The sequence below is a fragment of the Cornus florida genome, unplaced genomic scaffold (genome assembly GCF_030987335.1).
Source record: "Cornus florida cultivar Cherokee Brave unplaced genomic scaffold, ASM3098733v1 CherokeeBrave_3.0.0_Hap2_Chr02, whole genome shotgun sequence".
NCBI lineage: Eukaryota > Viridiplantae > Streptophyta > Magnoliopsida > Cornales > Cornaceae > Cornus > Cornus florida.
The window spans coordinates 64,311,150-64,338,422 of NW_026775572.1; the positions used below are offsets into that span (position 1 = coordinate 64,311,150).

At 36.3% G+C, this 27,273-nt stretch overlaps 1 protein-coding gene across 1 annotated transcript; it reads right to left on the minus strand.

Moving 5' to 3' along the window:
- Positions 1-2,095: 2,095 nt before the first annotated feature.
- On the minus strand, positions 2,096-22,725 carry LOC132295157 (peptidyl-prolyl cis-trans isomerase CYP22). The gene is made up of 7 exons (XM_059793293.1): positions 22,343-22,725; positions 10,837-10,860; positions 9,466-9,553; positions 8,563-8,655; positions 5,054-5,086; positions 3,627-3,683; positions 2,096-2,384 (listed from the first exon to the last, which is right to left on the minus strand). Exons 1-7 carry the CDS (start codon positions 22,504-22,506, stop codon positions 2,274-2,276), a joined length of 570 nt encoding a protein of 189 aa, XP_059649276.1. The 5' UTR covers positions 22,507-22,725; the 3' UTR covers positions 2,096-2,273.
- Positions 22,726-27,273: the final 4,548 nt, after the last annotated feature.

Genomic DNA, 27,273 nt, shown 5'->3' on the forward strand with positions numbered 1-27,273 from the left:
TGTCTTCCTATCAAATTATACTCCCTCCGTGTCCCAATTGAAATTTTAATGTATTATTTGTAATGCATTACCAATTTAACATTCTAGAGTATAAAACATGACATCATTGTGGACCGGGTAGATTTGGTAATTCATTCAAAAAAAAAAAAAAAAAAAACTACTATTTTCATATATACAGTAGATTTGGTAATTCATTCACTTAAAAAAAAAAAAAAAAAGACTATCATCTTAAAAAGTTAGGTCAGCTTGGTTTTTCACTTTGAAAACAGTTCTCGAAAACTTATAATACAGAAAACTATTTTCAGAAAAGTATAAAAGATCGGTATAGTTATATGAAAATACGGGTTTGCTTGGTTTGAAACTCAGAAAACATAAAACAAAAAACTATTGTAGGAGAATAATAAAAGACAAGTCTTTAAAAACATTTTATACCTTTTATGACAAAGTTTTCAAAAAATGGTTTTAAGAAAACTGAACCAAACAGAATTTTTGTACGGTTATCAGAAAATAATTGAAAACAGAGAATTATTTTTAGAGTGACAAATCAAGTACGCCTATGCCTATTTATAATTCGGTTTTCAGAAAACAATATTCAGAAAACTGAACTAAACAGAGTCTTTATACTGTTTTTTATTTTATTTTTAATTCTCCAAAAATAAAAATAAAAAATTTATTTTTTGAATGAGAAGCCAAGCAGGCTCTAAAGTTTCCAAATCTCACCATTACATTGGAACCAGGGAGTATCTTAAGTTTCCAAATCTCACCATTACATTGGAACCAGGAAGTACATTACACTATGAATTGTACTTGTGTTTGGGCACTCTAAGCGTGGTGGTCACTCATAAGAATAATGCTGCTCCCATTCCACTTAAAATTATAGTACATTATTTTGTGTATGCAGAGACACACAGAGTCCTTTATTTATTTATTTTTTTTGGTACTTGAATGCATTGAACCGGGACACCATGGCTTGGGCTGGTAGGTTAAAGATATCATATTCGAATCCCATTCGTCCATGCTTCCATGATTGATTTGGCAAAGCATTCTTGGAGTTAGGGTTGGATCTTTGAATCTCTCTGCTTCTTATTCCCAAAAAGGTATTCAAACCCTAATCCACCTTGAATTGGATGGAGTGGGATTGTAACTTACAACAGCTACTATGTTTGACAGCCTGTGTGTGAGACCCCTCCCTCCATGTGCACCCACTATCCCAAAATCTTCTGTTCTTATTTTTTATTTTAAAAATAATAATAATAATAGTGCATAGAATACACAGATATGTGAATTATGAAAAGAGGTTTGTGACTTTGGCTTCGTCGTTTGGTATGTGTTTTGTTTTTATTATTTTTGTTTTTAAGCTCTACCGTATCGATTTTGGCAACAAAAACATATTTGATGCGACGTGCTAACTGTGACCCAAAACCAAAATACCAAAAAGTTATTTTTTCTTATTTTAGCAACAATTCATAACCCAAAATTATAACAAGAGCATAACACGGGTCAAAATCAAAACGCCTAAAACATCGTTCCCAAACATGCTTCCGATTTTTTTTTCAAAACGCGTGTTTCTATTTTATCCAAAAACAAAACGTGTAAAACAAAACACATACCAAACAGGCCATAAGAGAAGAGAAAAGGTCAAAAAATAAAAAAATAAAAAATGACAAAAAATGTTTAGATAAATTATAAGAGAAAAGAAAAAAGGAAATGATAGTATTCCTATTTAGGAAAAAAAAAAAAAAAATTTGATGAAAATCAAATGTTATAAGAAGGTAATTTCGAGATTATAAAAATGCTACTTACTAAATAACATTTCCCTTCAAATCGATTTAGAGGAATAGTTATCCAAACATGATTTCCACTATCCCTTTTTTTCTTCACTTTTCAAATCCCTCCAAATCACTCGATCCAAACGAAGCCTTAGGCTCGTTTGGATAAGAGAACAAAATAAAACATGCATTCTGAAGATCATCTGTGGCCTCTACTGAACCGATGATCTTCTGTGGCCTTCATGCAACCCTTCCTTCTACCAAGGTGAAAAAACATCTACTCAGCTTTGAAGTTGAATAATTAATGCAGTAATCAAGTCCACAAATTAACCAAAAAATTACTATTAGATAATTCTAGTTGAAGTTAAATCAATAATTCTGTTATGCATCTAAAAAAACACCAAGGCAAAAGATTAGATGAACATCTAAAATTTAGGAGACTAACAACTTTACAAGTCCCTGAAAATCACAATAATGAGTTTGGATTGAATCCAAATTCATGGTTTACATTTCTCCACATTCAGCAATAATGCAAGCCAACTTAGGCCGGTTGTTGGGTCCAGTAGCCACATTCTCAATCTTCCTGACCACCAAAAGACCATCTCCAAGCACTCTCTGCATCATGAATATAAAGACCAAATAATTAAACAAAAATACTTAGGAAAATTTTAGTTTGGAAAAAAAGGAAAAATTACAAAAATAATATGACAGAGAAATTTTAGTTGCACAATCATAGATTGTACAATTTAACAAAATAGCCCGAGTAATTCATATATTATTCAATGTATATTTGTGCTACTAGTGAACGGTTTACAAACAAAAGAACAAGTACATTAATCTTAGATCCGTCATTTTTGACGTGATTATTTTTCATTTTTATCCTGCATGCCCAAAAAAACAGATCTGATATTTAGAGCTTAGTTTAGCGTTTTAAAGAATTGGATTAAGAAAAATATGAGTTCAGATAATAACCTAAATCCAATTGCGGCTTAATATTTGACATGATGAAAATACATAATTTCAAGAATCAGATTGATAAAGATGGATTCTCAAGAAATTATTCAGGGGTGCAAGTAGTTATTCTCACATCACTTTTAAGTTGATCCTGCAGTGTGTGTATACACATGAAACAGACTTGATTTTATACAAAAACTGTTGGATCTAATTTTAAGACATTGGCATGTGAATATTTGTCCTAGTGTTGGTTAAAAAGACAGTGCAAGACTATATATCCTTTATTCATTTATCTAATAGTGCAAGGCTATATATTCTTTTATTCATTTATTTAACATGGTAAATTATATTTATAAAGTGTTCGACGTGGTAACTTCACTCATTTTTTAGAAATGAAGTACAACAATGACCTAACAAAAGATTTTGATATACAATTATATTTAATTTAGAGGATACGTTCGTTCGATGTATGTCCATCTAAACATTGTCAGATAAATATCCATACCAAATCCAATAACTCTTAGCAAAACATGAATACTTAATGAGTACCTAACACATACAGGAGTCATGAAACATAGGCTTCCCTTTGATTGAGGGAATTAATTTAGTTTTATATTACTAAAGAGGCTTTAGCCCATATAGTATTTCTTCCTCCTCCCGAATGGAAGGTTGAAAGTTTGAGTGATTGACAGGACAAAGTGGGTTCATGTGTGTGACTTCCCATAAACAAAAATTGTTAGGTACTTGATTGATGCTTGTTCCGTGCTACATTACACGATATCAAACCAACATAAGGTTAATTGAGTTGAAAACCTACTTTTGGACCCATTAATCAGTTCCACATTAGATTGCATGAAACATCAAGTAAGTAAAAGAATCCAGAAGGGGTAAAACTGAACATACCCCGAAGACTACATGCTTATTATCGAGCCAATCGCACTTTGCACATGTGATAAAGAACTGCAATCGATGTGAGGAGAACAAAATCAATATAATAAACAAAGTTGTAAGACTTCAATTTGACAGACACAAAATCATCTCGATGTATAACATTCAATCACCATTAATTCCACCAACAGTAAAGGAAAATAAAGCGCAGTTGTTAAAATCCCAGTTCTGACTCTTAGAATCTTACAGTTCTATGATCCCAAATTGCCGAAACGATTCCGATCCCATCTAAAATCCCTGGGAAGTTGAATTTCAGTAGGATCTGTAGAATCGGAAGTAGGATCGTAGAAACTTACGATCCTACCGATTCTACTAAATAATGTTATTTTGTTCTTCTTCCGAATTTATTTGGACCAACAATTAACTTTGGACTAACAAATTTGATAATTTTAAATATAAAGTCCAACTCTTTAGCCTACTTACATTAAAAAAAATCAAAATCAAAATCAAAAAATAAAGAAACAAACGTCTGTAAAGACGATCAACTCAGAATTTCAAGGTGTAGTTTAAAATTTCAAAAATTTCCTCTATTTTGTTTTATTCTTCTTAATTTCTCTTTTCTTCTTTCTTTTTCAGTACAAGGAACATAAAGAATTCTATTTTTCCACCTATTCTTTGTCAATTCTGAAACTAAAATTAAGAAAGACTTCATTTTTTTTTTTTTCGTTTTTCTTTCTATCTTTATTTTGTTCCTTTTTTTTAACCAAAAAGTAAATTTTCAACTAAATTGCTCAAACAATTAGGCAACTAAATTGTACTTTTCTCTCTACACTAGGCTTTACTTTAATTTCTTCTCTAAGATTTTGCTTGATTGTTATGCTGAATTTTTTGTTGAAATGAAGATACTGATATTTAGTGTTTGTCATGTGGCTTAGTACTTTTAATGTTAATTAATTTTGCTAGTGTGTCTGAATTGATTATTTAGCCTTATTCTCTACTTATATCGAAAATATTTGATTTAGAAATTTAGTTTGAGTTACTTTTCAAATAGTTTCATAGAATCCTAAGATTCTCGATCCAATCCTACTATTCCGATCCTATGGACCCCTCATCGATCCTACCTAGAATCCCGATTCTAACAACCTTGAAATAAAGCACAGACCATTTATTTTTCCAGATGACAAGTACTGCTGAAAGCAGTTTGTCAGGAAAAAAGAAAAAGTTCTGTAATTTAAAAAAAAAAAAAAGTAAAAATAATAATAAATCCTCAGCTTGGCAAAGGTTTCAAACCTCTCCGGTTAACACAACTATGTAACTTTAACAAATTACAGCAATACGGATCCCGTGAGGGGTTATTTATCATCTTTATTAGATAAGGCAATATAACAGAATTTGATAATTGATATAACAAAGAAGAAGAAATAAAATCTTTAGTGTGTTACCTGACACCCATTAGAACCTGGTCCACTATTTGCCTGCCAAAAATAAGGAATACAGATTCTCCTCAGTACGAATAATAGGATCTCAATATTATATTCAAGACACCAATGTTTACAGGTTAACAGAAATTTCAGCTGATTGCCATAACTATGATCACAAATGAGGTTGGATATTCAGTAAAACCAAAAGAATTATATGCATTCATCAGAGGTACCATATCAAAGATTCACATTATTCTATATTCAATAATTGACGATGAAGTACAGCACACCCAAAAAAAAAAAAAAGAGGATAACTACACTGCCCTCCCCTCTAGATATGCTAAATTACAGAAACCACACCTTAGTTTTGGAAAATTACAGTGTTCTACCCTGTCAGAGATGAATGTTGAACGGGTATATAAAATTACTCTTTTGTCCTTATTATTTAAAAAAAAAAAAAAAAATTGGACATAAAATTATCACCACCAAATATATATATATACATGCCATTGAGTGCACATGTCAAAAATGACCGTCCTGTTTCCTGCGACTTTGACGAGAGGCCAGAAGGTGGTACGTCAAATGTAATCAGTCTAGCAGAGACACCAAACTGACATTTTGAGGAGATGAATAAATGCATATCAGCCATGTCCCCCACAATTGAAACCCTGACCCTTATCCCCCTTTTGTATACCAGCCATAAGCCTGCAATTTGAAAACCCTTGTTTTTCACAACCGAAAACCCTAATCCCTGTAATCTCTAATTCACGACTGTCTTCCTCTCTCCTCTTGATTCTCGAGATTTGCCCAATCCCTAAGAATAGGGGAACAGAGCTCAGAAAGAAAAGATTGACCAACTGTTAGAATCTTGCAATCACGACACCATCTTCCTCTCTTCTCTTGATTCTCAAGATTCGCCCCAATTTGTCAGAATAGGGGAACAGAGTTCAGGAAGAAAATATCCACCAACTGTTAGAAGCCTGGAATCAACAACTTGACTTCACATTCTCTTTCTATATTAACAATGTATTGTAGAGAGAGACCCACTTGTTGTCTCTCTGGTTCTTAAATTTTAATATGTAAACTTTGATACACACACACATATATGTAATTTGCACCCAATACTATTTATATACAAATATATCTGAACAACCCATTTGCCTTTTCTTTCTCTATGTTCCTCTTTCTATTTACATTGGCTGCAATGGCGGAATTTTAAGAATTGAGTTTTAGAGAGAAGAATGTGAGAGAAAATTAGAAGTTAGTGAGAGGGTAAAAGTGTCTTCATTGACATTTTAAGGGCAGAATCATCATTTTTACCTTGAATTTTGATGACATGGACATTGACTACCTTTGACTGTAATGGAGATTGACGGAAGGGGTCGATTTATTACAAAGGCGTTAACTAGAAGGGAGGTGAGTGAGATCTTCCAAAACTTGGGGCTGGTTTCTATAATTTAGCATATCTAGAGGGGAGGTCAATGAAATTATCTAAACCCCGCCACAACCCCCTCCCCCCCCCCCCCCCCCCCCCCTTCTTCTCTCTTTTCAGAAATAGAAGAAGAAGAGTCCACCCAAAGGTCACACTATAACCATAGAAATTTAATCAAAAAATTTGCTAATATTTGGAGAGCAAAGTGGTAAAAGACTAAATTTACTAGATTGTAGGGACAAAATTTGACCTAAAACTAGAGCAAGTAAAATTGAATGAACTTTGTGGATTTTTAAATAGTGGTAGAGGGATAAGAGAGGGGATTCCTTTATCCCCCATCCATCTTTGTCATTGGAATGGAGGTGGTAAATGGACTTATGAGGTAGGAAATCAAAAAAGGCAGCTTGAGATATCACCAGAAAAGTGCTAAAATCTACTTGACACATAAGTGCTTTTCAGATGACTTATTTATATACTCTGCGGGCTCCATACAATCTGTGAAGAATATCAAAGAAGTTCATTCCAGGTTTTCCCTAACATGGCTAAGAACGGGGCTACTACTCTGGAGTTTCAGAAGAATACAAGGAAGCAATCAATGCCATATTGGGGATTTCTGAGCGAACTCTCCCTGTTACGTATTTAGGGATTCCTCTCATTACTACTAGACTGAAGGTGGATGATTGCAGATTATTGGAGAAAACTGTAAACAAAACTAAGAGCGGGACAACAAATTTTCTGTTTTATGCCAGAAGACCGCAACCTGTCAAAGCAGTCCTTTTTCTCTGTTCAGGTTTATTGGCCAGCTCCATTGATTTTGCCCCCCCCCCCCCCCCAACACAAAAAAAAAAAAAAAAAAAAAAAAAAGTTCTTGCAGCAATTTAACAAACATTGAAGAGGTTTCTTTGGAAAGGGAATCAATTAGCTAAAGGGGGGAGTAAAGTTGCCTGGGCTGATGTTGGTCCCCCTAAACATAGAACAGAACTGCTTTTTCTAACATGCATGCAACATCGTCAATCCTAACCTTTCAAAGACTCTTAAGGACTGCTCGTTCAAAATTCATCTATTAGAGGGCAAAAGTTTCTGGCAGGTAAAAATTCCTACCTCAGCTTCTTGGAGTCGGAGACAATTGCTGATGCTGAGAGACATCCTAACGATTAAATTCAAGCATAAAATTGGTAATGGCAGAGAAACTTCGCTTTGGCTTGATTACTGGCTTCTATGTGGCCCAATTTGAGAAGGCTAATGATAAGGCTGTTTGGGCTGATACTGGCAAACCATTTCTATCAAAGAATTCTTGGAATTCATTCAGAGTGCACAGAGATAAATGTCAGTGGGCTTCTGCAGTTTGGTTCAAAGGTCATGTCCCAAGACATTCCTTTACTTTGGTTGGCTGCTAGATGCAGGTTGCAGACTCTATCTTCTCTCAAAGAGAGGAATTATCTGAAGTGATACATGTGTATTATGCAGAAATGCAGTAGAAACTTTTCAACATGTTTTCCTCCATTGCAAGTACTCTGCTGATGTTGGAAAGCTATTCAAAACAGAGGTAAGCTAATCTTAGAGGAAAACAGTGGGCTAATCTTACCCATAAGATTGCCTTAGCTGCTATGGTTTATCACACCTGTAGGGTAAGGAACAACAGGATCAAAACCAATACTAACAAGGATGAGAAAATAGTTGGTAAATGCATTGCTGAGGATAAGTTTAAACTATATTCTTCCTATAGAGTGGAGGAATCAATTAGGAACAAAGAGCTGCAAATAGCATGGAACATCCCCAAATCTGTGTTTTTGTAAGCTCTTATCTAGACCTTTCTGGATTTCTTCCTTTGTACACTGGGGTACACCCCTCTTTATACCTGTACCTGGTCTCCTCCTTATATAAATTACTTCCTTACAAAAAATAAACATTAAAAATGAACCTAAAAGATGAAATAAATAATAACTTAAAGCATGTGTGAGATACATGGAGGATAGTGATATGGCCAAAACATAGAATAACATCTTCAGTAAAATTTAGGTTTAGTATGGGAACCAAACAATGAAATGATGAAAGAAAAACATAACAAAATATTGAATAAGGTGCTTAAATTGAATACCATTGACAATAGACCAGGACCAGTGTGCTTGGCAATAAAATTTTCATCCTCAAACTTGCTTCCGTAAATGGATACACATCCACTACCATCACCCTACAAAGCAACACTATCATTTGATGAGTTGGATCATGTAACAGTAATTAAAATACAAAATAGGTGGTAGCAGATGAGCATAACCACTACTGCAGCAATTAAAATAATTTATGATGTCAGAGACAAATCTTCTGGATTTGAATACAATAATAAGTATTCTAGTTGATAACTTAAGAGGAGTGCGAAGCCACCAGAACATATAAGAACTTGAATCTGCCTAAAAGCAATAGCAAGGACAGGATGCTAGCATGGGAACACATATCCCTGATGAAGCAAAGATTTTAACTGCCTTTGGTGTGTGTATATATATACATATATTACTTCTTGGAATTTAAGATTGTTTACCATGAAAAATGAACTAAACTAAATTTTAGTGGACTGACAAGTCCAAAAGACAATTTCCTAAGGAAGGAATCACAGATGTTCTTCATCTCAGTACATTTGCTGTCAATTGTAGGTTATAAAGCTTTTGTAGTCCTGCATTTTTTCTCAATGAAAATCAGATGTTCGGGGGAAAAAATGGTCTGCTCTATGGATGTGGACAACAAATTTGAAACTAATTCCTATTCCAGAATCACCATTTACATCACATTAAGTTCCTTGTTTTATTAGTTTTTTTATAAGCAATACACATGCAACCAAGTACCAGGATCATCAAAGTCCTGAATGAAGATCAAAGGACTCCACTTTAGCTAATTTGCAGAGAAGGAAAAACATGAACCACAAAAAATTCAAAATATCGAAAAGTTAAGTGCCAGGACTGCACTTCAAACCTGCAAAAATACTCAGGTTTATCAAGAGAAAGACAACCTTCAGAAAATCGCCGGCTTGAATCATAAAATCCTTTATCACCCGATGGAACTGGCATCCTTTGTAACCCACAGGTAATCCTGCTTTTCTGCCAATTCAATCCAATAGATGAATGAGATTAGTAATGGAAAACTTCATACCCCAAAGGAAATTGAATTATATCAATATCCAACAGCATTATATAACTCTAACAGATGCCACTGAATGCTAAGTCTTACTCAGAGTACCTCGGTGACTTGTTGCAGCCATGTAAACAAATTTCATACATAATATTAATACACACTTAACTAACATATGTAACTGCTGGAAGTTGATAAACAAGGTTCCTAGAACCCCATTTTGGAAGCTTAGACAGAAAGTTAAAATTTAAGCAAAATACTTCAAGAAGCCCAAACTGAGCTATCAGACTCTCTGCGGAAACTTTAAAAAGTCATTCTGAAAGTTCTTGGAGAAATATTATTATAATAGAGTTTCATAATTTTTCTTCTCATTACAGGTGGCAATTTAACCTGGCCCAACGGCTTTCTGACCCAACCCTAATGGAACAGATGGTGAGGGTTAATACAGTAAATGGGCAGGTATGGGTAAAATAGAGTTAACCCAATCCAGTAATGACGTTATAACCCTCTTTAGATTTAATATTCTTAAATACCCTTAAGTATATATAAGAGTTAAAACTCCTAGTGTTTCAAATTTCTTATTTTTTACCCCTCGTGAATTCCCATTCTACTAGTTATGAACTAGCTTATATTAAATTTATTTCAGCAGCTACGATATGACAACTCCTCTTCTAAAACCGTTATTTTCATTTTCATCCTTTCTCTTGCCATTCTGGTGGCTATGAACTAATTTCTAAAACCTGTCAGGGTTGCTCAGATGGCAGTGTCAGTACCTTGAGCTCTCAAGTTCAAGTCCAGATTTAAGCAATATCCGTGGTTTGCGGGTGGTCATGGATATCTGCAATTTACGTTGTACTCACAAGTTCAAAGGGCAGCCCCTGGTTGGAATCCCAATTAGCCAAAGAAGGAACTATTTATAACAGTATTGACATTGATCAAGAAAATTAATATGCCATGCTAAAATTAATCCCTCAAGTCAAAAAGAGTTGAGAAAAGAAATTCCATGTAGTCTCAATTTAAAGTGAAATTAGTCAAAGCTAATGAGTTGACTCGAGTTTTGAAGAATAAAATACTACATGCTTAGGACTCACTTCAATCTGAATAACACCTAACCGATCATATCAACTATTCAGATGGTTCATTACATCATACTCAAGTGATGCCACCTTGCATCATGATTGAAAGGGACATTTGCTTCATAGAAGCCATCAACAAACAAATAATTGAACTTAAAACTAGAGTATCCATCTACCTGTACTCGCCTGTGCAAAATTGCCTGCCAAAAATAAAGAAGCATGCAATTAGAACTTCCAATAGTGAGAAACATAAAAAACAATAATAAAAAAATCAAAAAAAAAAAAAAAAATATCAAAAAAGAAATTCTGAACATAATTAGTGAAAGCATCAAACGTTGAAGAAGCAATAGCATCACTACAAGAAAAAAAAATATATGTTACAGTAGCAAAATAAAAATAAAAAAAATGAAAGAATTGTGTAAAGGCTTGAATGAGATGAATCACTCATTCATAGCTCTAGTATTTATAGATAAAAATAGCACATGCTCATATTACAAGGAAGGAAACTAAATCAAATCTAAATCAAATCACAGCATATTCTAAAGCATATTTTATACCACAATCAAATCTCTGCTAATATGGTAAGTCATTCCATAATCGTGTCTATCATATATGCTAACACTCCCCCTCAAGTTGGTGTGTGGATATCTGAAACGCCCAACTTGGACAATGCATTCTCAAACACAATCTTGCTAATGCCATTTGTAAGAATCTACAAGGTGTAGGGTGAAAACCTGACTAGCAATGATTTTCTCTCAAATGAAGTGCCGATCAACAAATCAAAAATGTCTCCTCAGACCATAAACAATTAACAATGTCACCTCAGACCATAAACAACCAATTATGTCTCCTCAAACCATAAACAACCAATAATGTCTCCTCAAACCATTTCCCTTCACATGTTTAAAATATGTAGATGGAAGAATCAGCAATGTCTCCTCAGACCATAAAAAAGAAACAACTATGTCTCCTCAGGCCATAAAAAAGAATAACTATGTCTCCTCAGACCATAAAAAAAGAAACAACTATGTCTCCTCAGACCGTTTCTAAATGAGTGGTGCCAAACTCGCAACGCCCTCATTGAGGTCGGACCGTCCTACCTACCCGACGACCTCCTGGATGGCCATTAGACCATTCCCGAATGAGTGGTGCCGAACTCACAATGCCCTTATTGCAATCGGACCACCATGGCTCTGATACTAAGTAGAAATATAAAAAGAAGAAAAATGAGAGAATTGTGAAAAGGCTTGAATGAGATGAATCACTCATTCGCAGCTCTAGTATTTATAGATAAAAATAGCACATGCTCATATTACAAGAAAGGAAACTAAATCAAATCACAGCATATTCTAAAGCATATTCTATACCATAATCAAATCTCTGCTAATATGGTAAGTCATTCCATAATCGTGTCTATCATATATGCTAACAGTTACTTTCAAAATGCAAACACAACACGGTAGTGTTTAGAAACAACTGTTTTCTCTGAAATTCATACAAGTTTAGGATATATGAGCATTACATAATACATCTTAGAATAATGTTAATACACTGGACTGGAAACAACTGAATTTAAGGAGAAGCATGGACAAGATGGTTCACTTCTGGCAGTATAACAGTAATGCATCACATAAGCAAAGATTTCATCACCGGAGAATATTAATTATACCAAAGCCAACAAAATAACACAATTAGGAGCAAAGCTACCACTTTATTTGTGATTGGTAATTTGTAGATTCAGGAAACTACCATCATGTTGATTGTGGGGTTGGTACATTGGTGAACAACTGAAACATTAATTCAAAACACAAATGACGCGAAATTCTTGAAATTATCTGCAAAAAATAACTCATCTCATCTAATTTGGTCCAACCACCAAGTCAAAACTTAAAGTTTAGGGTGCTTTAGCTTTTCAAATGACTCTAGCTAGAGAAAAATGAAAGGATCATCACTCTTAGGAAGCATGCTAAAATAAATTTTTGATGAGAACATTCCACTCCTTTTGAGGATCATCCTCAATCAGGTTGGAACAAGAAAGATACATATTACTGTCATAAGAAATGGCAAACTCTTTGATTATTCAAACATAAAAATTGATCAAAAACTTGAAGCAATAAAATAAACAAAGAATTGGAGCCACATGGAGACTAGAAGGATAGAATAGAAGGAAGAAACATATTTGCTAACAGCACACCTAGGCTTAAAAAAAATTGTCACACTTGCCAAGGCTTAGCAAGAGTGCCTCAACCTACTACTTTTCAGGTCCTTACTCCTTTCAATCTCAAAAAAAAACAAAAAAACAAAAAAAAAAAAAAAAAAAAAAAAAAAACATCTTATGCTGAAACTTTTGTTCATATTGATCTTGACTAGTTTGTTTGTGCTTCTTAAACTCTTCAATAAATATGTTATATATTCATTTACTTCACATACACAACATGCTTCACTTAGACTTGCATCTTAAATTGTGCCTTATGCTTAGGCTTTAGGATACCTTGGTGCCTTAAACTTTTAAAAACTATTTAAGAAGGAACCATCAAGAGTATGATTCCAACCAAAAGTCCTCCGGATACAAATTAGATGTACTTGGGTTGGAAAAGAAAAATAAAAAAACAAAGATATCCTTGGCAAATGGATTTCTTCTAACACATGAGACTGTTCCATACATTTTCCGGAGTAGCACTCTTATTTATTATAATCAAATTTGAAAGAAAACTTTGCTCTTGCAATTCAATTGAACTGTCAACAAAACTCTACTGGTTTATTCCTAATGGCCACATTTCCTTACCGAAACCGCCACTTTTTTTCATCGTTGTGTCTTTTTCCTTTTCTTTTGCGTGTGTGAAATGGAACACAATTATCCAACTATCAGGCCATTTCTACTGCTTCTCAGATTTAAATCTAAGAAATTATAAATGGCCTCACCATTATCATTCCCATGTACAATCCAACATCTAGTATTTCACCTGCAGGCTATACTGTCAAGCAAGGAAGACAACCTCAAAGACTGGCAGCAAATTCGCGTGACGAAAAGCTAGGTTTTATTCCATCTCTTGTTTCGTCAGATCGTTCATAGATGGCATGCTTCTAAAGACTGCTGCCCAACGGCGTACGGCTGACGACAACGCAAGGCCGTGTACCGAAAAGCTGCCACCTAGTAGAATGCACCAACGCCTGAATTTGACGGACACGACAATGATAGCTACAAAATGTGCCGAGCCTATGTCCTTCCCAATCTAAGGGACATTGTAGAGAGAAATTACCAGAATCCTTGCAATAGTATTAGCTAAAAGTTTCTCTCTAATAGCAGAGGTTAAGTAAAAGATGTAGTCCAAATGGCAATAAATGACGATGATTATAATTCCTAACAAAAGAAATACTTTCTTCCAATAAAGAAGACGGTTGGGCAACCTTTTAATTGCAGTCGCCAAAACCTATAGGGGTCACTATTTTTTTTTTTTTTTTTGATAAGTAAAATTTATAAAAAGCGCTCAAAAGGGGAGCAAATACCAAAGAAACAAAAAGGCCAAAAAACACCTCAAGCCTTCAAAGAGGCCAAAAAGAATACAATCTCCTCAATAGATCTATAATCTCTCCCTGAAACCTAAGAAAAAAGAGTGGAAATAATGGAGAACTTAAGCATAGAAATAGGCTTCTCCTTTCCAAAACCTATAGGGGTCACTATTGAAAAGAAGACCCAAGTGCTTTAGGACTTACTAATGGCAAGTTTCCAATCCCTCATCCCCAAGAAAGTCTCGAATGGGCTGCATATTGATACAACCAAAGAGTTCATATCCATAACAATCTGAGTTACCTGTAAAGCGATTTGGTGGCGGACTTTTATTATCATGATAACGGGCAGTTTTCATTGGATAGTCAGTCTGAGAGGCAAGTCCAAGACGGGAGATGGATGAAGTGTTGGCTTTCTTCAAATTGCTTTATCAAGAGATTGTGGATAGTGAGGGGGAGGACAAGCAGTGTCGGGAGGGTTCCAGGTTTGGGGGATTTGCGGTGAGATCCTTTTATTGGATGCTTCAAGGCAATCAAACAGTAGAAATCCCTTGAAAAGTGATTTAGAGAATAAAAGCTACCCTCAGGGTGGCTTTCTTTAGGTGGACAGTGGCTTTGGGACAGATTGTGACACTTGACAATTTGAGGAAGAGGCATCGTCAAATCATGGTTAATTGGTGTTGTATGAGTACAACGAACAAGGAGTCAATGAGCCATCTTCTCTTGTATTGCCCAGTTACCAGGGACGTTTGACTATGTTCTTTGTTGTGTTTGGTATGCATTGAGTCATGGCAAATTCAGCAATGGAGACTCTCAAGTCGTGGAGGGGATGTATAGTGGAGAGACATGCTCCAGATCTTGTAACGCAGGTCCTTTATGTATATGGTGGGGGTTGTGAGATGAGAGAAAGGCAGTCTTTTGATGGAGGAGAAGCTCCAATCCAGGTGCTGAAACACCATATTCGAAGCTGTCTCCTTTTTTGGGTAACAAGGAAAAGGTGTATATCTATAGAGGCTTTGGTAGATCTTCTGGTGAATAGGGTTGCATTCTTTCGTACAGTTGTTTTATGGATGCGCTCCCCTTTTAGGAGTCTGTTATTGAAATTTTATTTATCACCAATAAAAATAATAATAATAAATGATGTAGGACAGATTTTAGGAATTTCAAGTGAGCAAACTACCTATTAATGAGCAATCCGATATTCTGAATATGAAACCGATCCGGCTTTCCTCCTCTACATCCAGAAGTCAACCTCTGACTACATACCAGATACCAAATCAGGTAATGTCAAGAATGAGAGCGATTCCTGTTTCGACGTCTTCTATGATCCAAAGTCAGTCAGTTTTCCACTTCACTCGCTTTCTTTCAAAGAAAGAAAAAGAGGAAGACAGCGTGATCTGAGCTGAAAGGCAAGTTTAGAGATATGCTTTGATTTAAGCCGACTTTTTCTGGTCAGGTCGACCACAACGTTTCAACTCGAGAAGACCCATTCTTGATTGGAAACGACCCAATAAACAAACCGCGCTAGCTTTTAGCTAATGGCCCATGCTACTTTTCAGCCAAATTCAGTTGTTTAGGACTCCGAAATCAAGTTTTTGACTTATAGGGAGCCTTTTGAATATTTCGGGATTTTTGTTCATGGCTTAAACGAACTCTAATTGCTCTAAATTTTGGTATTTGGTATTACTTTTTGTTATTAGGTTTCACATTCTATTTTTGGAAAAATTTTACTTTGAGAAGTTTCCTAAAACAATTAGTTTCCTTAAGCTGTTGGGTTTTTTAGTGATTAAATTTCTTATTTACTATATATGTGTGTATTGTAGAGAGGTGAATTAATTCATTCAGTTATCAAATAATATATCAGATTTCTCTGCAATTTTCTCTTAACTTCATAGATTCAAAGTTGTTCTTTGTTATTCATAGCTTCCACTCCGTAAGTTGGTATCAGAGCCTTGTTTTACCTGGTCTATGACGATTGATCATTTTGGTAGCAACCACTTTGGTGACAATGATTGCATAGTGCAGGCCCCTTGGACAGCTATGCATATTCAAGGGTAGAGATCTGAGCAACGGTCTTGACCAATTCCTGGTATTTGGATTGGTGTCACGACCCACTTCAACCCATGTAGATATTGTCCGCTTTACACACTCTCCTCTCGGTGCTCATGGTTTTTCTCAAAAAGCGTTTATATAATTATGAGTCATCCACATATATAAGCGTCATCAAACTTTTCCCCCTAGGCGATGTGGAAGGTCACAATCACCCCGGAGCTTGTGCACGCTCCCTCATTTCTGGCCGGGGATTGACTCTAATACCATTTGTCACGACCCACCCCGCCTGTGTAGATACTGTCCGCTTTGCACCCTCCTCTCGATGTTCACGATTTTCCTCAAAATGCATCTACACCGTTAATAATTGTCCACACATATAAGCCCCAGCAACTTCTTCTCCCCTTTCCCCCCTCCCGGTGATGTGGTACGTCACAATTTGGCACCACCCACCCTACCCATGTAGATATTGTCTGCTTTGCACACTCTCCTCTCGATGCTCACACATTTCCTCAAAACGCTTCTACATAGTTAAGGAGTGTCCACGCGTATAAGACTCAGTAACTTCTCCCCCCCGGGTGATGTAGGACGTCACAAGCACCCCCTCTTGGGACAACATCCTCATTAGCATGACCCTAATGGGTTTGTGCACGTTCCCTCCATTTTCAACTAGGAATTAACTCGGATACCATTTGTCACGACCTACTCCAACCCATGTAGGTATTGTCTGCTTAGCACTCTCTCCTCTTGGTGCTGACAGTTTTCCCAAAACGCGTCTACATAGTTGGGAGGTGTCCACACATATAAGCGTCATCAAACTTCTCTCCCCAGGTGATGTGGGATGTCACAATCACCTCCTCTTGGGACCCAACATCCTCGCTAGCTTGACTTGCATGTGCTTGTGCACGCTCCCCCATTTCTAACTGGGGATTGGATCTGATACCATTTGTCACTCTCCTTTTGGTGCTCTCCGTTTTTCTCAAAACGCGTATACACAGCTGAAGGGTCTCCACACATATAAGTTTCAGCAACTTCTCCCTCGCCCAAGCGATGTGGGACGTCACAATTGGTGGCAATTAACTTTGTGGTTCAGTTCGAGATGCCGACGATGTTCCTCGCAGCCAACTGAACATAGGTTATGTTCCTATACATCCACGTAAGCCACTAGGCACCAGCCTATGCGAATTATTGTGATGATACCAACTGATGGAGTAGAAGCTATGGATGTTCGCAAAGAACAAAGAACAACTTTGAATCCACAAAGTTGAGAAAAAATTGCTGAGAAATCTGATATATTATTGATAACTGAATGGATTGATTCTACTCTCTGTAGTATACATATGTATAGTAAATAAGAAACTTAATCACTATGAAACCTAACAGCTTAAGGAAACTAGTTGCTTGAGGAAACGAGGAATACAAGGGAACTGAAAATTAAACTTTCTCCAAAAATTCTGGAAAAATAAAAAACAATAAAATTATTAGGAAAAAAAAAAAATTATTAGAATATGAAACCTAATAACAAAAACACACTAAATACCAAAATTCAAATCAATTTGAATTTGTTTAGGCCATGAACAAAAGACCCGAAATATTCAATAGGCTTCCTATAAGACATAAAAACCAAATTTCGGAGTCTTAAAGGAATGAATTTTGCCGAAAACCAACATGGTCACTAAGCTAGTGAGTTTTGTTTATTGGGTCGTTTCCAATCGAGAATAGGTCTTTTCGAGTTGAAACGATGTGATTGACCTGAACCCAGAAAAAGTCAAAATATTAGTGGCCTAGCGGTACCAAGCCCCTACTTCTCAAAGAAAGGTCAGAGGTTCAAGTCTCAGTGGAGGCATCTGTGTGTGAGTACCAACTAGGAAAAAATATATATATCAATATAAATCTACATTACCGATGAGATGTTCAAACAATTTGATAAAAAGGGAGAGATATAAATCAAATCTTGTCCTACTACAAGGTCTTGGGGAGGGAGGACTCTAGACACACCAAGATATTTCACAAATTGCTGCTCTGAGGCTCGAACTCGCACTAATGGCCCTAACGTTCAAGCATTAAACTGCTAAACAAGGCAATGGCCCTTGTTCAAACAATTTGATAATCTAACTCAAATAAGCAACATATGTTCTTCGTAAGAACACAGTCATAACACACTTGAGGTGATACAATAACATAGGGTTAATTGTACTAACAACTCCTCAGGTTTGGCCAAATATCACCCTCAAACATCTTTCGAAAATAACTATCACTCACATTACAAACTTTTGTTCTGCTTTTCACTCACACCCCAACCGTTAGTTGAGCAGTTTTGACACGATATAAACGATTTAAATACCCTTTGACTTTGTCAAAACAACTCTTTAGCCTAAACAATTGGATTAAAAGACTAAAATATCTCTAAAATTTTGTAAATATATATATATATATATATATTACACAAACATATATACTCTCTCTCCCCACCACTATACCTCTCTCTCTTCACCACCACCGTTCCTCTCTCTTCACCACCACAACCACCACCATTCCTCTCTCTCCACCACCATAACACCATTCCTCTTTGTCCCCACCACCACCACTGATTCTATAACCTAACCACCAAAATTAAAACAGAGTAATTTTTGCCCAAATTCATCATCTGTCTTCAAGATGTCAACACACACAGAGCCTCGAACCCAAGCCAAATAACCAAATCGAGAATATATATCTTGCCGCAAATGGATACCTGTGTCAACGGTTGGCTTGGTTGAGGAAGATGCCATCAGGGCCGCCGGAGATGCCAATTATGTTTTGTGAAATTAGGTTCAATCAGTGAAAAAAAAAATAGGTTCAATTAAACACAGATGTGCGTGAATGTGTTTTTGATTTGATACCAGATTGTGAATCTGGTTAGGTTAGTTCCGAAATTGAGAGAAGTAAGTGCTCCTATGTTTTACAATTGACATCAATTGATGACAAATAATTGTTGTGGATAAATGGTTATGGTGGGTGGCGGTGGACGGTGATGATACCAATGAAGAGAAGAACTCAGCACCAAATTTGTCTTTTCCAAGGGTCGCGGCCATGGATGGCAACGACCGCTGGTGAAGATCTCTAAACATCAAGATATGCTCGTTGTTTCAGAAAACCATCGGATCATCACTAGAATCCGGCAACCTCCCCCCTGCGAAAGGCGTCAAGACCTCGGACGTCATCGTCGACTCCAACTGCAATCTCTGGTTTGGCGTCTTCATTCCCACCAAACCACTACCGTCTGATGATCTAAGGGAAGAGACAGCCATTTTGATTCTTTGGTGAATACAACCTCTCGTCTTCTCAATGGAGATTGTGAATTGAAGGGTTTGATGGACACATGATGATGATGATGATGGACACATGATGATGATGATGATGATGATGATGATAGGTAATTGTGGGTCTCTGCGTTTAAGGTGATATATCCTCGTGTGTGTGTATATCCCTGTGTGTGTGCGTGTGTGTGTGTGTGAGGTGATTATATATATATACATATTCAAGTTGGGAATTTTTTTTGTAAGGTGATGCATTTTGTGATTAGGATATCTGTGATTATATATATATTCATCAGATTGTGATGGTGATGGTCCTTGTGGAGGTGGGATGACAATGGTGGTTGTGGAGGTAGAGATGAGGGGTATAATGGTCATTTAAGTAATCTAATATTTGATGGTAAATGAGATTAAAGAATTAGGGGCAAAATTGTCTTTTTACATATTTTTAACGGAGACTATGACCGAAAAGTAAAAATGGACCCAAGTGATAATTATTTTCGAAAGATGTTTGAGGGTGATATTTGGCTAAACCTGAGGGGATGTCAGTGAAATTAACCCATAAAGATACCCTTTCGAAAAGCAAAACCCAACTATAAGTTCCACACATTTCACCCTTGATATCAGCTTACTCTACACATCCACAACAATAACCAACACAAACAAAATGAGTCAACTATGCTTTAAACCCCTCCAGGTTTTTTAACTAGCCTTCTACCAAACTACCTCTTTCGCTACTTAATTAACCATGTTCCCACTTAACTCTTTTCCAAGAATGGCGTCTTAAGACAAGTATAGAATTTCACCAGTCTCACTATCTATTCAAAAATGAAAATTTGGTTCTCAATATGATTCCAAATTCCACCCTCAATGATTTGTAACCTTAATATTACATCTCCCATCAACAACCCCATGAAATAACTTTGGTCCATCTTTTTTTAATCTAGTTAAACTTTGACTTTTGCCTACACATTACTTCTTCCATGGAAAGGATTCATCGGGGCCATCTTATACAATTCCCCTTCTATCCTAAAGTTTACTACCTCTAACCTCTTCAACAAGATAATATTCTCCATTCATTTCATATTCTTCATTCTCGACCCTCAAACTAATACCAATACCAACCAAACTTGTTTATTCCATCGTGCTCCTTCCACCAACCATTAGCCTATGCGTAAAGGAAATAGTGAGAAAACCACATATTTTCAAAACTTAACGGCATCTGACTGTATCTCACTCAATTGGATTGATACCATAACAATTATCCGAAAGTAAGCCAACTTATCTTCTTCAAAATCGGCCAAATTTGGGCCCACTTATCTACCAAACTTCAGGCATTTCTTTGGAGTCCAACCATGAAGCATAGACACGAAAATGACACGACGACACCAGAAAGGATTTTTTTTTTCTTTTACAAGTAAAATGTATTTGAAAGCGATCAAAAGACATAGTTGTATGATGTATTATAATAATGACTAGCAAATCATAATAATCGCCAAAATAATACCAAATTTGACATATCTCTCTAATCTTTTCCTCACAACACCCTGCGTCTAGGGGATATACACTGGGAAATACCAATACAATATGAATTACATTGATCAATGATCTCCCATGTTACATTAGAAAGATATAGATAGGACAAAACAAATATACATGTGGGTATGGATGTGGAGCTGTATAAGTACATATATTATAATAGATCTTCTCTTCTCATATAGTCATGTGCTCACTTCTAACATGGTTCAACTTTGTTACTTCAATTTATTTTTCCTTGCAACTGTTCAGGCTAAAAGAAAGTTACATCCAAAGTTAAGGTCCATCTATCACAACAGATTGAAAAGCATCCAAGAAGTTTCATCCATGTGTTTAAATTAAGAATTTTATTCTGAATTATAGACACTTCCAAGACGTGTCAGACACGACACGTGTCTAAGAAGTGTCGAATCGTGTCTTAAGTGTCCATGTTTCTTTAGAGTCCATCAAAGGCACCTTAAAAAGGTTTGAAAGTAAAAATAAAAAATAAAATAAAAGTGACCCATCCAACATGATGTGTTCGATTTATCATAAGATTTCCAAGTCCAAAGTAATATTTTCATACATTTGGAAGATATCATAACTTTATAGGTCCTTAAGAGTTGGATTTTCTTGGGTCCTTCAAAAGTAGAATCCTTTATACAAAAGAAAGAGATCGAAGTCCAGAAGATTATACTATAACGCCTCTATGTCTATTTCAGTTTTCCTTATTCTCCTCGTATTCATGTAGGTGATCGGCCCCTTACCAAAAAAGGTCATTGCAAGAGAAAAACATCTGATATTATAAACACGCATTCAGAGGTAATATTACAAAGAAAAACAACCCAGCATTCTCAAAGATGGCATGGCCCATTTGGTTACCAATCACTTCAAATTGAAGAGCCATCAATATGCATTCCACTTACAACTGTGTTCTGCCACATGGTTCTGGTTGGGATTTCAAGCTAAAATTCTGCTTGTAAAGCATTTTACTTCTAAGTATGAATAAACTTGCAAGTCCATGTACTATATCATAACAATAGTAAACACAAAATAAAAGATAGGAATAGCCCAATAAACCAGAATCAAGACTAAAACCCCGTAAGAGAATCAAACTTCTTACAACAATACTTCTCTGAACAACGGCAATATCTCCATGCATATACATAAATATACAAATGAAGCACCTAGACGGCCACAAGTAATGTAATCCTAATACGACGGTAGTATGTGTTGATATATTTGTATACCCCAATACATAGAGAGACATGTAGATAAGTACAGGTTCTGAAGCAAGGAGTGTGAGAAAGAGTACCTGAAATTTTCAGCGGTTTTGGGGGCAATATCGGCGAAGAGCTCCATCTTGATTCGACCAGCGGGGATAGAACCGATGGTGATGTCAAAGAAGACGATCGGATTCTTAGGGTTTGGAGGTCTCTGGTGCCACTCCACTGCTCCATTCCATCCACCAGAAGCCATGACACACGGAACACACCCACACAGAGAGATTCTCAGCGCTCTCTCTCTCCTAAATTTCGATGGAGTCTGGTGCTTTCCAGAGTACACTTCTTGCAATTTATGGTTCGCAGAGGCAGAGATCTTCGCCGCCGACGCCGACTATCAATTATTGCGATTGTGAAGTTCCCTCTTTTCTTTTTTTCTTTTTTCTTTGTTTTTTTTTTTCTAGCAAAAATTAGGAAAATAGTAGCCAAATTTAAAACTTAATTGATTTCTGTTTAATTACACTCACACTCCTTTAAAATTTACCCTATCAATGGTCAGAAAAATTTAATCTATTTTTTATCAAATTTATAAAGACCCCCACGAATCTTCCATAGTTATGTTTTTTTTTTTTTTTTTTTTGGCAATTCTTCCATATAAGAATTTCACTATAATTACAATCAGGATGGTTATTCTTCCATAGTTGTCAGGATGGTTATTCTTCCATAGTTGATGTTTCTCCATGGCAGGCTATGGATTGGGCTGAAGATATGAAATTGGCTTGTTTTACTTACTGGGCCGAAAGCCCAAATTTTTCCCTGCATTGGGCCTACTTCATTAGGCTTTCAAGGTCGGGTGGCCCAAGGAAATTATAGTTTAAGTCTTTTAGTGACGTGGTTTATTTTAATTGGACCAAACTAAAATAGTCATCAGCCACATCTGATACATAGTGAATTGGCGTAATTGCCCTTTGACCTTTGAAACCATATTATTAGACCAAACTAACCCTCACCATCGTATCCTCTTTGCCAAACAACTGCCCACTTTCCCTGTATCTCCACCAGCAGTCAGCACCACCATCACAGATATTCACCACAAAATAAATATTTATACATATCTATATATATTATATGTACACATCATTCATATACATATATAGATACAAAAAAAAAATTGTGCGCGCTCAAAACCACCGGCAACCTCCACCACCGCCCGACATCGCCGCCTCCACCACCGCCTACCCCTTCTATAATCTTCATGTTTTAGTACTCCTCTAGTCTTAATGTCAAAAAAAGAAGAAAACTTAATTTAAATTCCATTTAAAATTTGAACTAAATAATCTTTAATTCCAATTCTAAGCACAGTATGAGTGAGCAAAGAAAAGTTGTAGTCTTGTAGATCATTCAGATGGAGGAAAGAAATGTCCGCTAACGCCATAGAAGCCAGTGTTCTGGCGAGAATGTCATGTCCGCCAATGCTGAGGAAGCGAAAACCTTCCTCAAAGTGTCATTACAGTGGTGTAAGGGAGTTCTTTACTCCACTAGAGAAACTGTATTCATCATACGGCACAGAATGAGTGAAATGCCTTAAATAATTTTTTTCTAATTAGGTCTATCATGAGGCAAAATTTCCAAGTCGATCGCCGCCAAACTGGTGGACGAAGGAGCTATCGATCGTGGACATAGTGTTCTTCAAGAAGATTGTTGATATGATGAAGGCTCGTGGCGCGAAATCACTAACCTTAGCGAGGGCAATATTCACATACGCTGAGAGATCACTTCATGAACTCACGCAAGACCACCCCGGGAGTGGCACGAAGACGTTACATCCAGGCGACTCCGACGACAGAATCCGGCAGCGAGAGCTACTCTAATTGGTTGTCGCTCTCTTGCCTTCTGAAAGGGCCGTTTTTCTGTTCCATTTCCTCTATTGTCTTCTACGATCTACTATAATTCTGAGATCTTCCAACGCTTGTAAGAACGAGCTCGAGAAGAGTATATCGGCAATAATGGAGGACGTGACCGTCGACGATCGGTGTCATTCGCGTACGACAGCGAGAAGTTGTTCGCTCTGGAAAGAGGATCATATCAGGGTCGACTGCCGAATCTACGATCAACTAGTTAAGTTTTAAAGAATCCCCTTCGGGGATTGCAGCCATTAATTCACAGTATCCTGGTGGTGGGTTCCTATCATCTTTGGTGGCTATGAAATCTGGTGATACATCTAATTTAGCTCTGTTACAAGGAGCATAGAAATCAGGTTTCGTAGAGAAAAAGGGAGGAGGTGGCGGCCGCGATTGTGAGCCTTTCAAGGTGGCGGTGGGCGGTGGAGAAAAGATGGAAATTGGTTGTACCGTGGTAAGGGTGGTGGCCAGAGGAAATGGAGAGGAAAGAGGGGAAGAACTGTGAATATATGTGTCTCACGGGTGTTTTGGTCTTTTAATGTACATGATATTTTACAAAGTAAAATAAATTAAATAATGAATAGCAATCTTGTGTTTTCTCACCGTTTAAGAGCCTGTTTGGATCAAATTTCTAACAGGGGGTGTCAATTAAAGGTGCACAAAAGAACCATAAAACCGTGAGAACAGAACCGAACCGAACCGTGGACTTCGGTTCTGGTTCTCACGATTCCAGTTCCGATCCCAGTTCTTAATTTCGGAATCGCGGAGGTACGGTTTCGGTTCCAACCCGTGGGAACCGGTAAGAACCGGAATCGTATGTATGTATGTATGTATGTATGTATATATATATATATATATTTAGTTATTTGTTGTCTTAGTAACTAAACAGTTCTAAACTAAACTACAGCCTTATGAGGCCTACAAGCAGCCATGTGGTCCACAGACTCCACATTAATGACTAAACCACAAAACAAAACTCAAAAAGTGAAAATCTGAAAACTCATCTAAACCTAGAGTCTTATTTCTGCATCTCAAGCTAACCATCGCCTCCGCAGTCCCCTCATCGTCCAATCCCCATCTCAAGCTAACCCTTTCTTCTTCAATCCTAATCCCAATTCTTAATTCACAAGTTGAATCTTCTCTATCCCTAACCAATTCACTATCATTCTCTGGAATTCCCACATGGGTTTCTTCCAAAACCTCCGAGTGGTCGAGATTAGGCTCCGCTGAGGGCGTGACCGGAGCTGTTCCGACAATTCCAGCGCAGAGCTAACCCTCGCCTCTCCAATCACAGAATCTCAAGCTTCCTTAAACCCTCATCAACCTTGGCAGTTGGCGCCTCGCCTCCTCTCATCTTCAGATCTTCTCATCTTCAAATCCTCTATACTCAGTCGATTCAAATTTCATCCTCACTCCTCATCCTCTCTTCTGTAATATGTATCGGGGCTTACACTATTACACACCATCTCAGACTTATCCGATCTGTATTGCAGCTTACACTGTATTCTGTATTTATTTATATTTATATTTTAGTTATTGTATTCTGTTAATGTAATACCCCTAATTTTAAAATGATAGTCTCGGTATTTTTTATTAATTGTTTTAAATGGTGTTCTTGATTCTTTAATTGATTTTCTTGACTATTTGTTAATTGTTTATATGATTTAATTAATTATGTCTTGGGTTTTCTTCTAATAAATAGTTAGGAATTTATATGGTTTAAATGGTTGCTTATTTTATTTTTAATTCATTTTATTTTAGGGTTATGGATAGTAGTCATGGGTCGACCAATTCGGTTCCATAGACTACTTGGATAAGGGGTTAGTGGATACGTATATATATATATAATTAAATAATATATATTTAGGCAAAGTCCTTTGGAGATAATCTAGTGTATTTATTTTATTTAGATAAGAATAATATACATAGATTATACGTAACTTATTTTTTTAGTTACTTTTTAGTTTTTTAATTTTTATTTTTTTTCTTTATTAGTTGGATGTGGTTTGGGAAAAGGAATAGGGTTTATATGTAGCCTATTTATATATTTCTATAGGGTTGGAAAAGGGATTAAAAATATATCACGTATGTTATTTTAGAGAGAGAGAGAAAGAATGAGGAAGGAGGAAGAGGAAGAGGAAGAAGAAGAAAGAGGTTAGGGTTTTATCAAATCCTAAAGGTAAGTTCTCTGTTTTACACTTCTCCTTGAATCTGTAACCTATATGTCTCTAGTGTAATTTTAGCGATGTTTAAAAGATTAATTAAAATTGGAATCCATGTTTTAATTGATCTAGAACTAGGTTTTATACATCTTATTTGTTCATGGTTGTGCTTGTGTAAACTATTAAATTCATGATCTGATTTGATTATTTTGTGAATTTGTTGCATGCTTCATATGATGTTTTGTTTTATCTGCATTTGGATTAAACGTAGAAACATGCCTAGAATTCCTGAAACAAATAAGGATTTAATGCACAGTTGAAATTCTGAGTTGATTCGCGTAACAGTGTTCGGACCGCTGTTACAGTGCTCGAGCCTTGGGGGCAAAGCTCGAGCCTTAGGATGAAAAGCTCGAGCAATTAGTTGTGAAGCTCGAGCAACTAGCTGTAAAGCTCAAGCAATTGGTTATAAAGCTCGAGCATTTGGGATGTAAAGCTCGAGCCTGAGAAGGAATGCTCGAGTAATTAGGATAAAGAGCTCAAGCCTGAAATAGGATGCTCGAGCCTTGGACAGGGTGCTCGAGCAATTGAGATAGAAGCTCGAGCCTTGCCTGGTGAAGTCTTAGAAACAACGTTGTTTTATTTTTAGATTGGTTTTGTGGATTCCTAAACATTAAATAAGGATTAGGAATGATTTAAATAAATTTTAAACAAAGTATGAAGAATGCTTAAGTGATTGTATAGCAAAATATAGCAATCTGTTTAAGATTGAGTATGTGTAGGATATGTGACATAGAAAACTTAAATAAATTATAAGTTGTCCTATTTTGTGTTAGCATGATATAATATTATTATTATGTTTAACTTTGGAATATTGGAGGTACTCCTGAAATTATTACATCAATTGTTGGATTGTGTGGATTAAGTGCACCAGTATGGGATGGTGGCACTCTAGGAATAGAT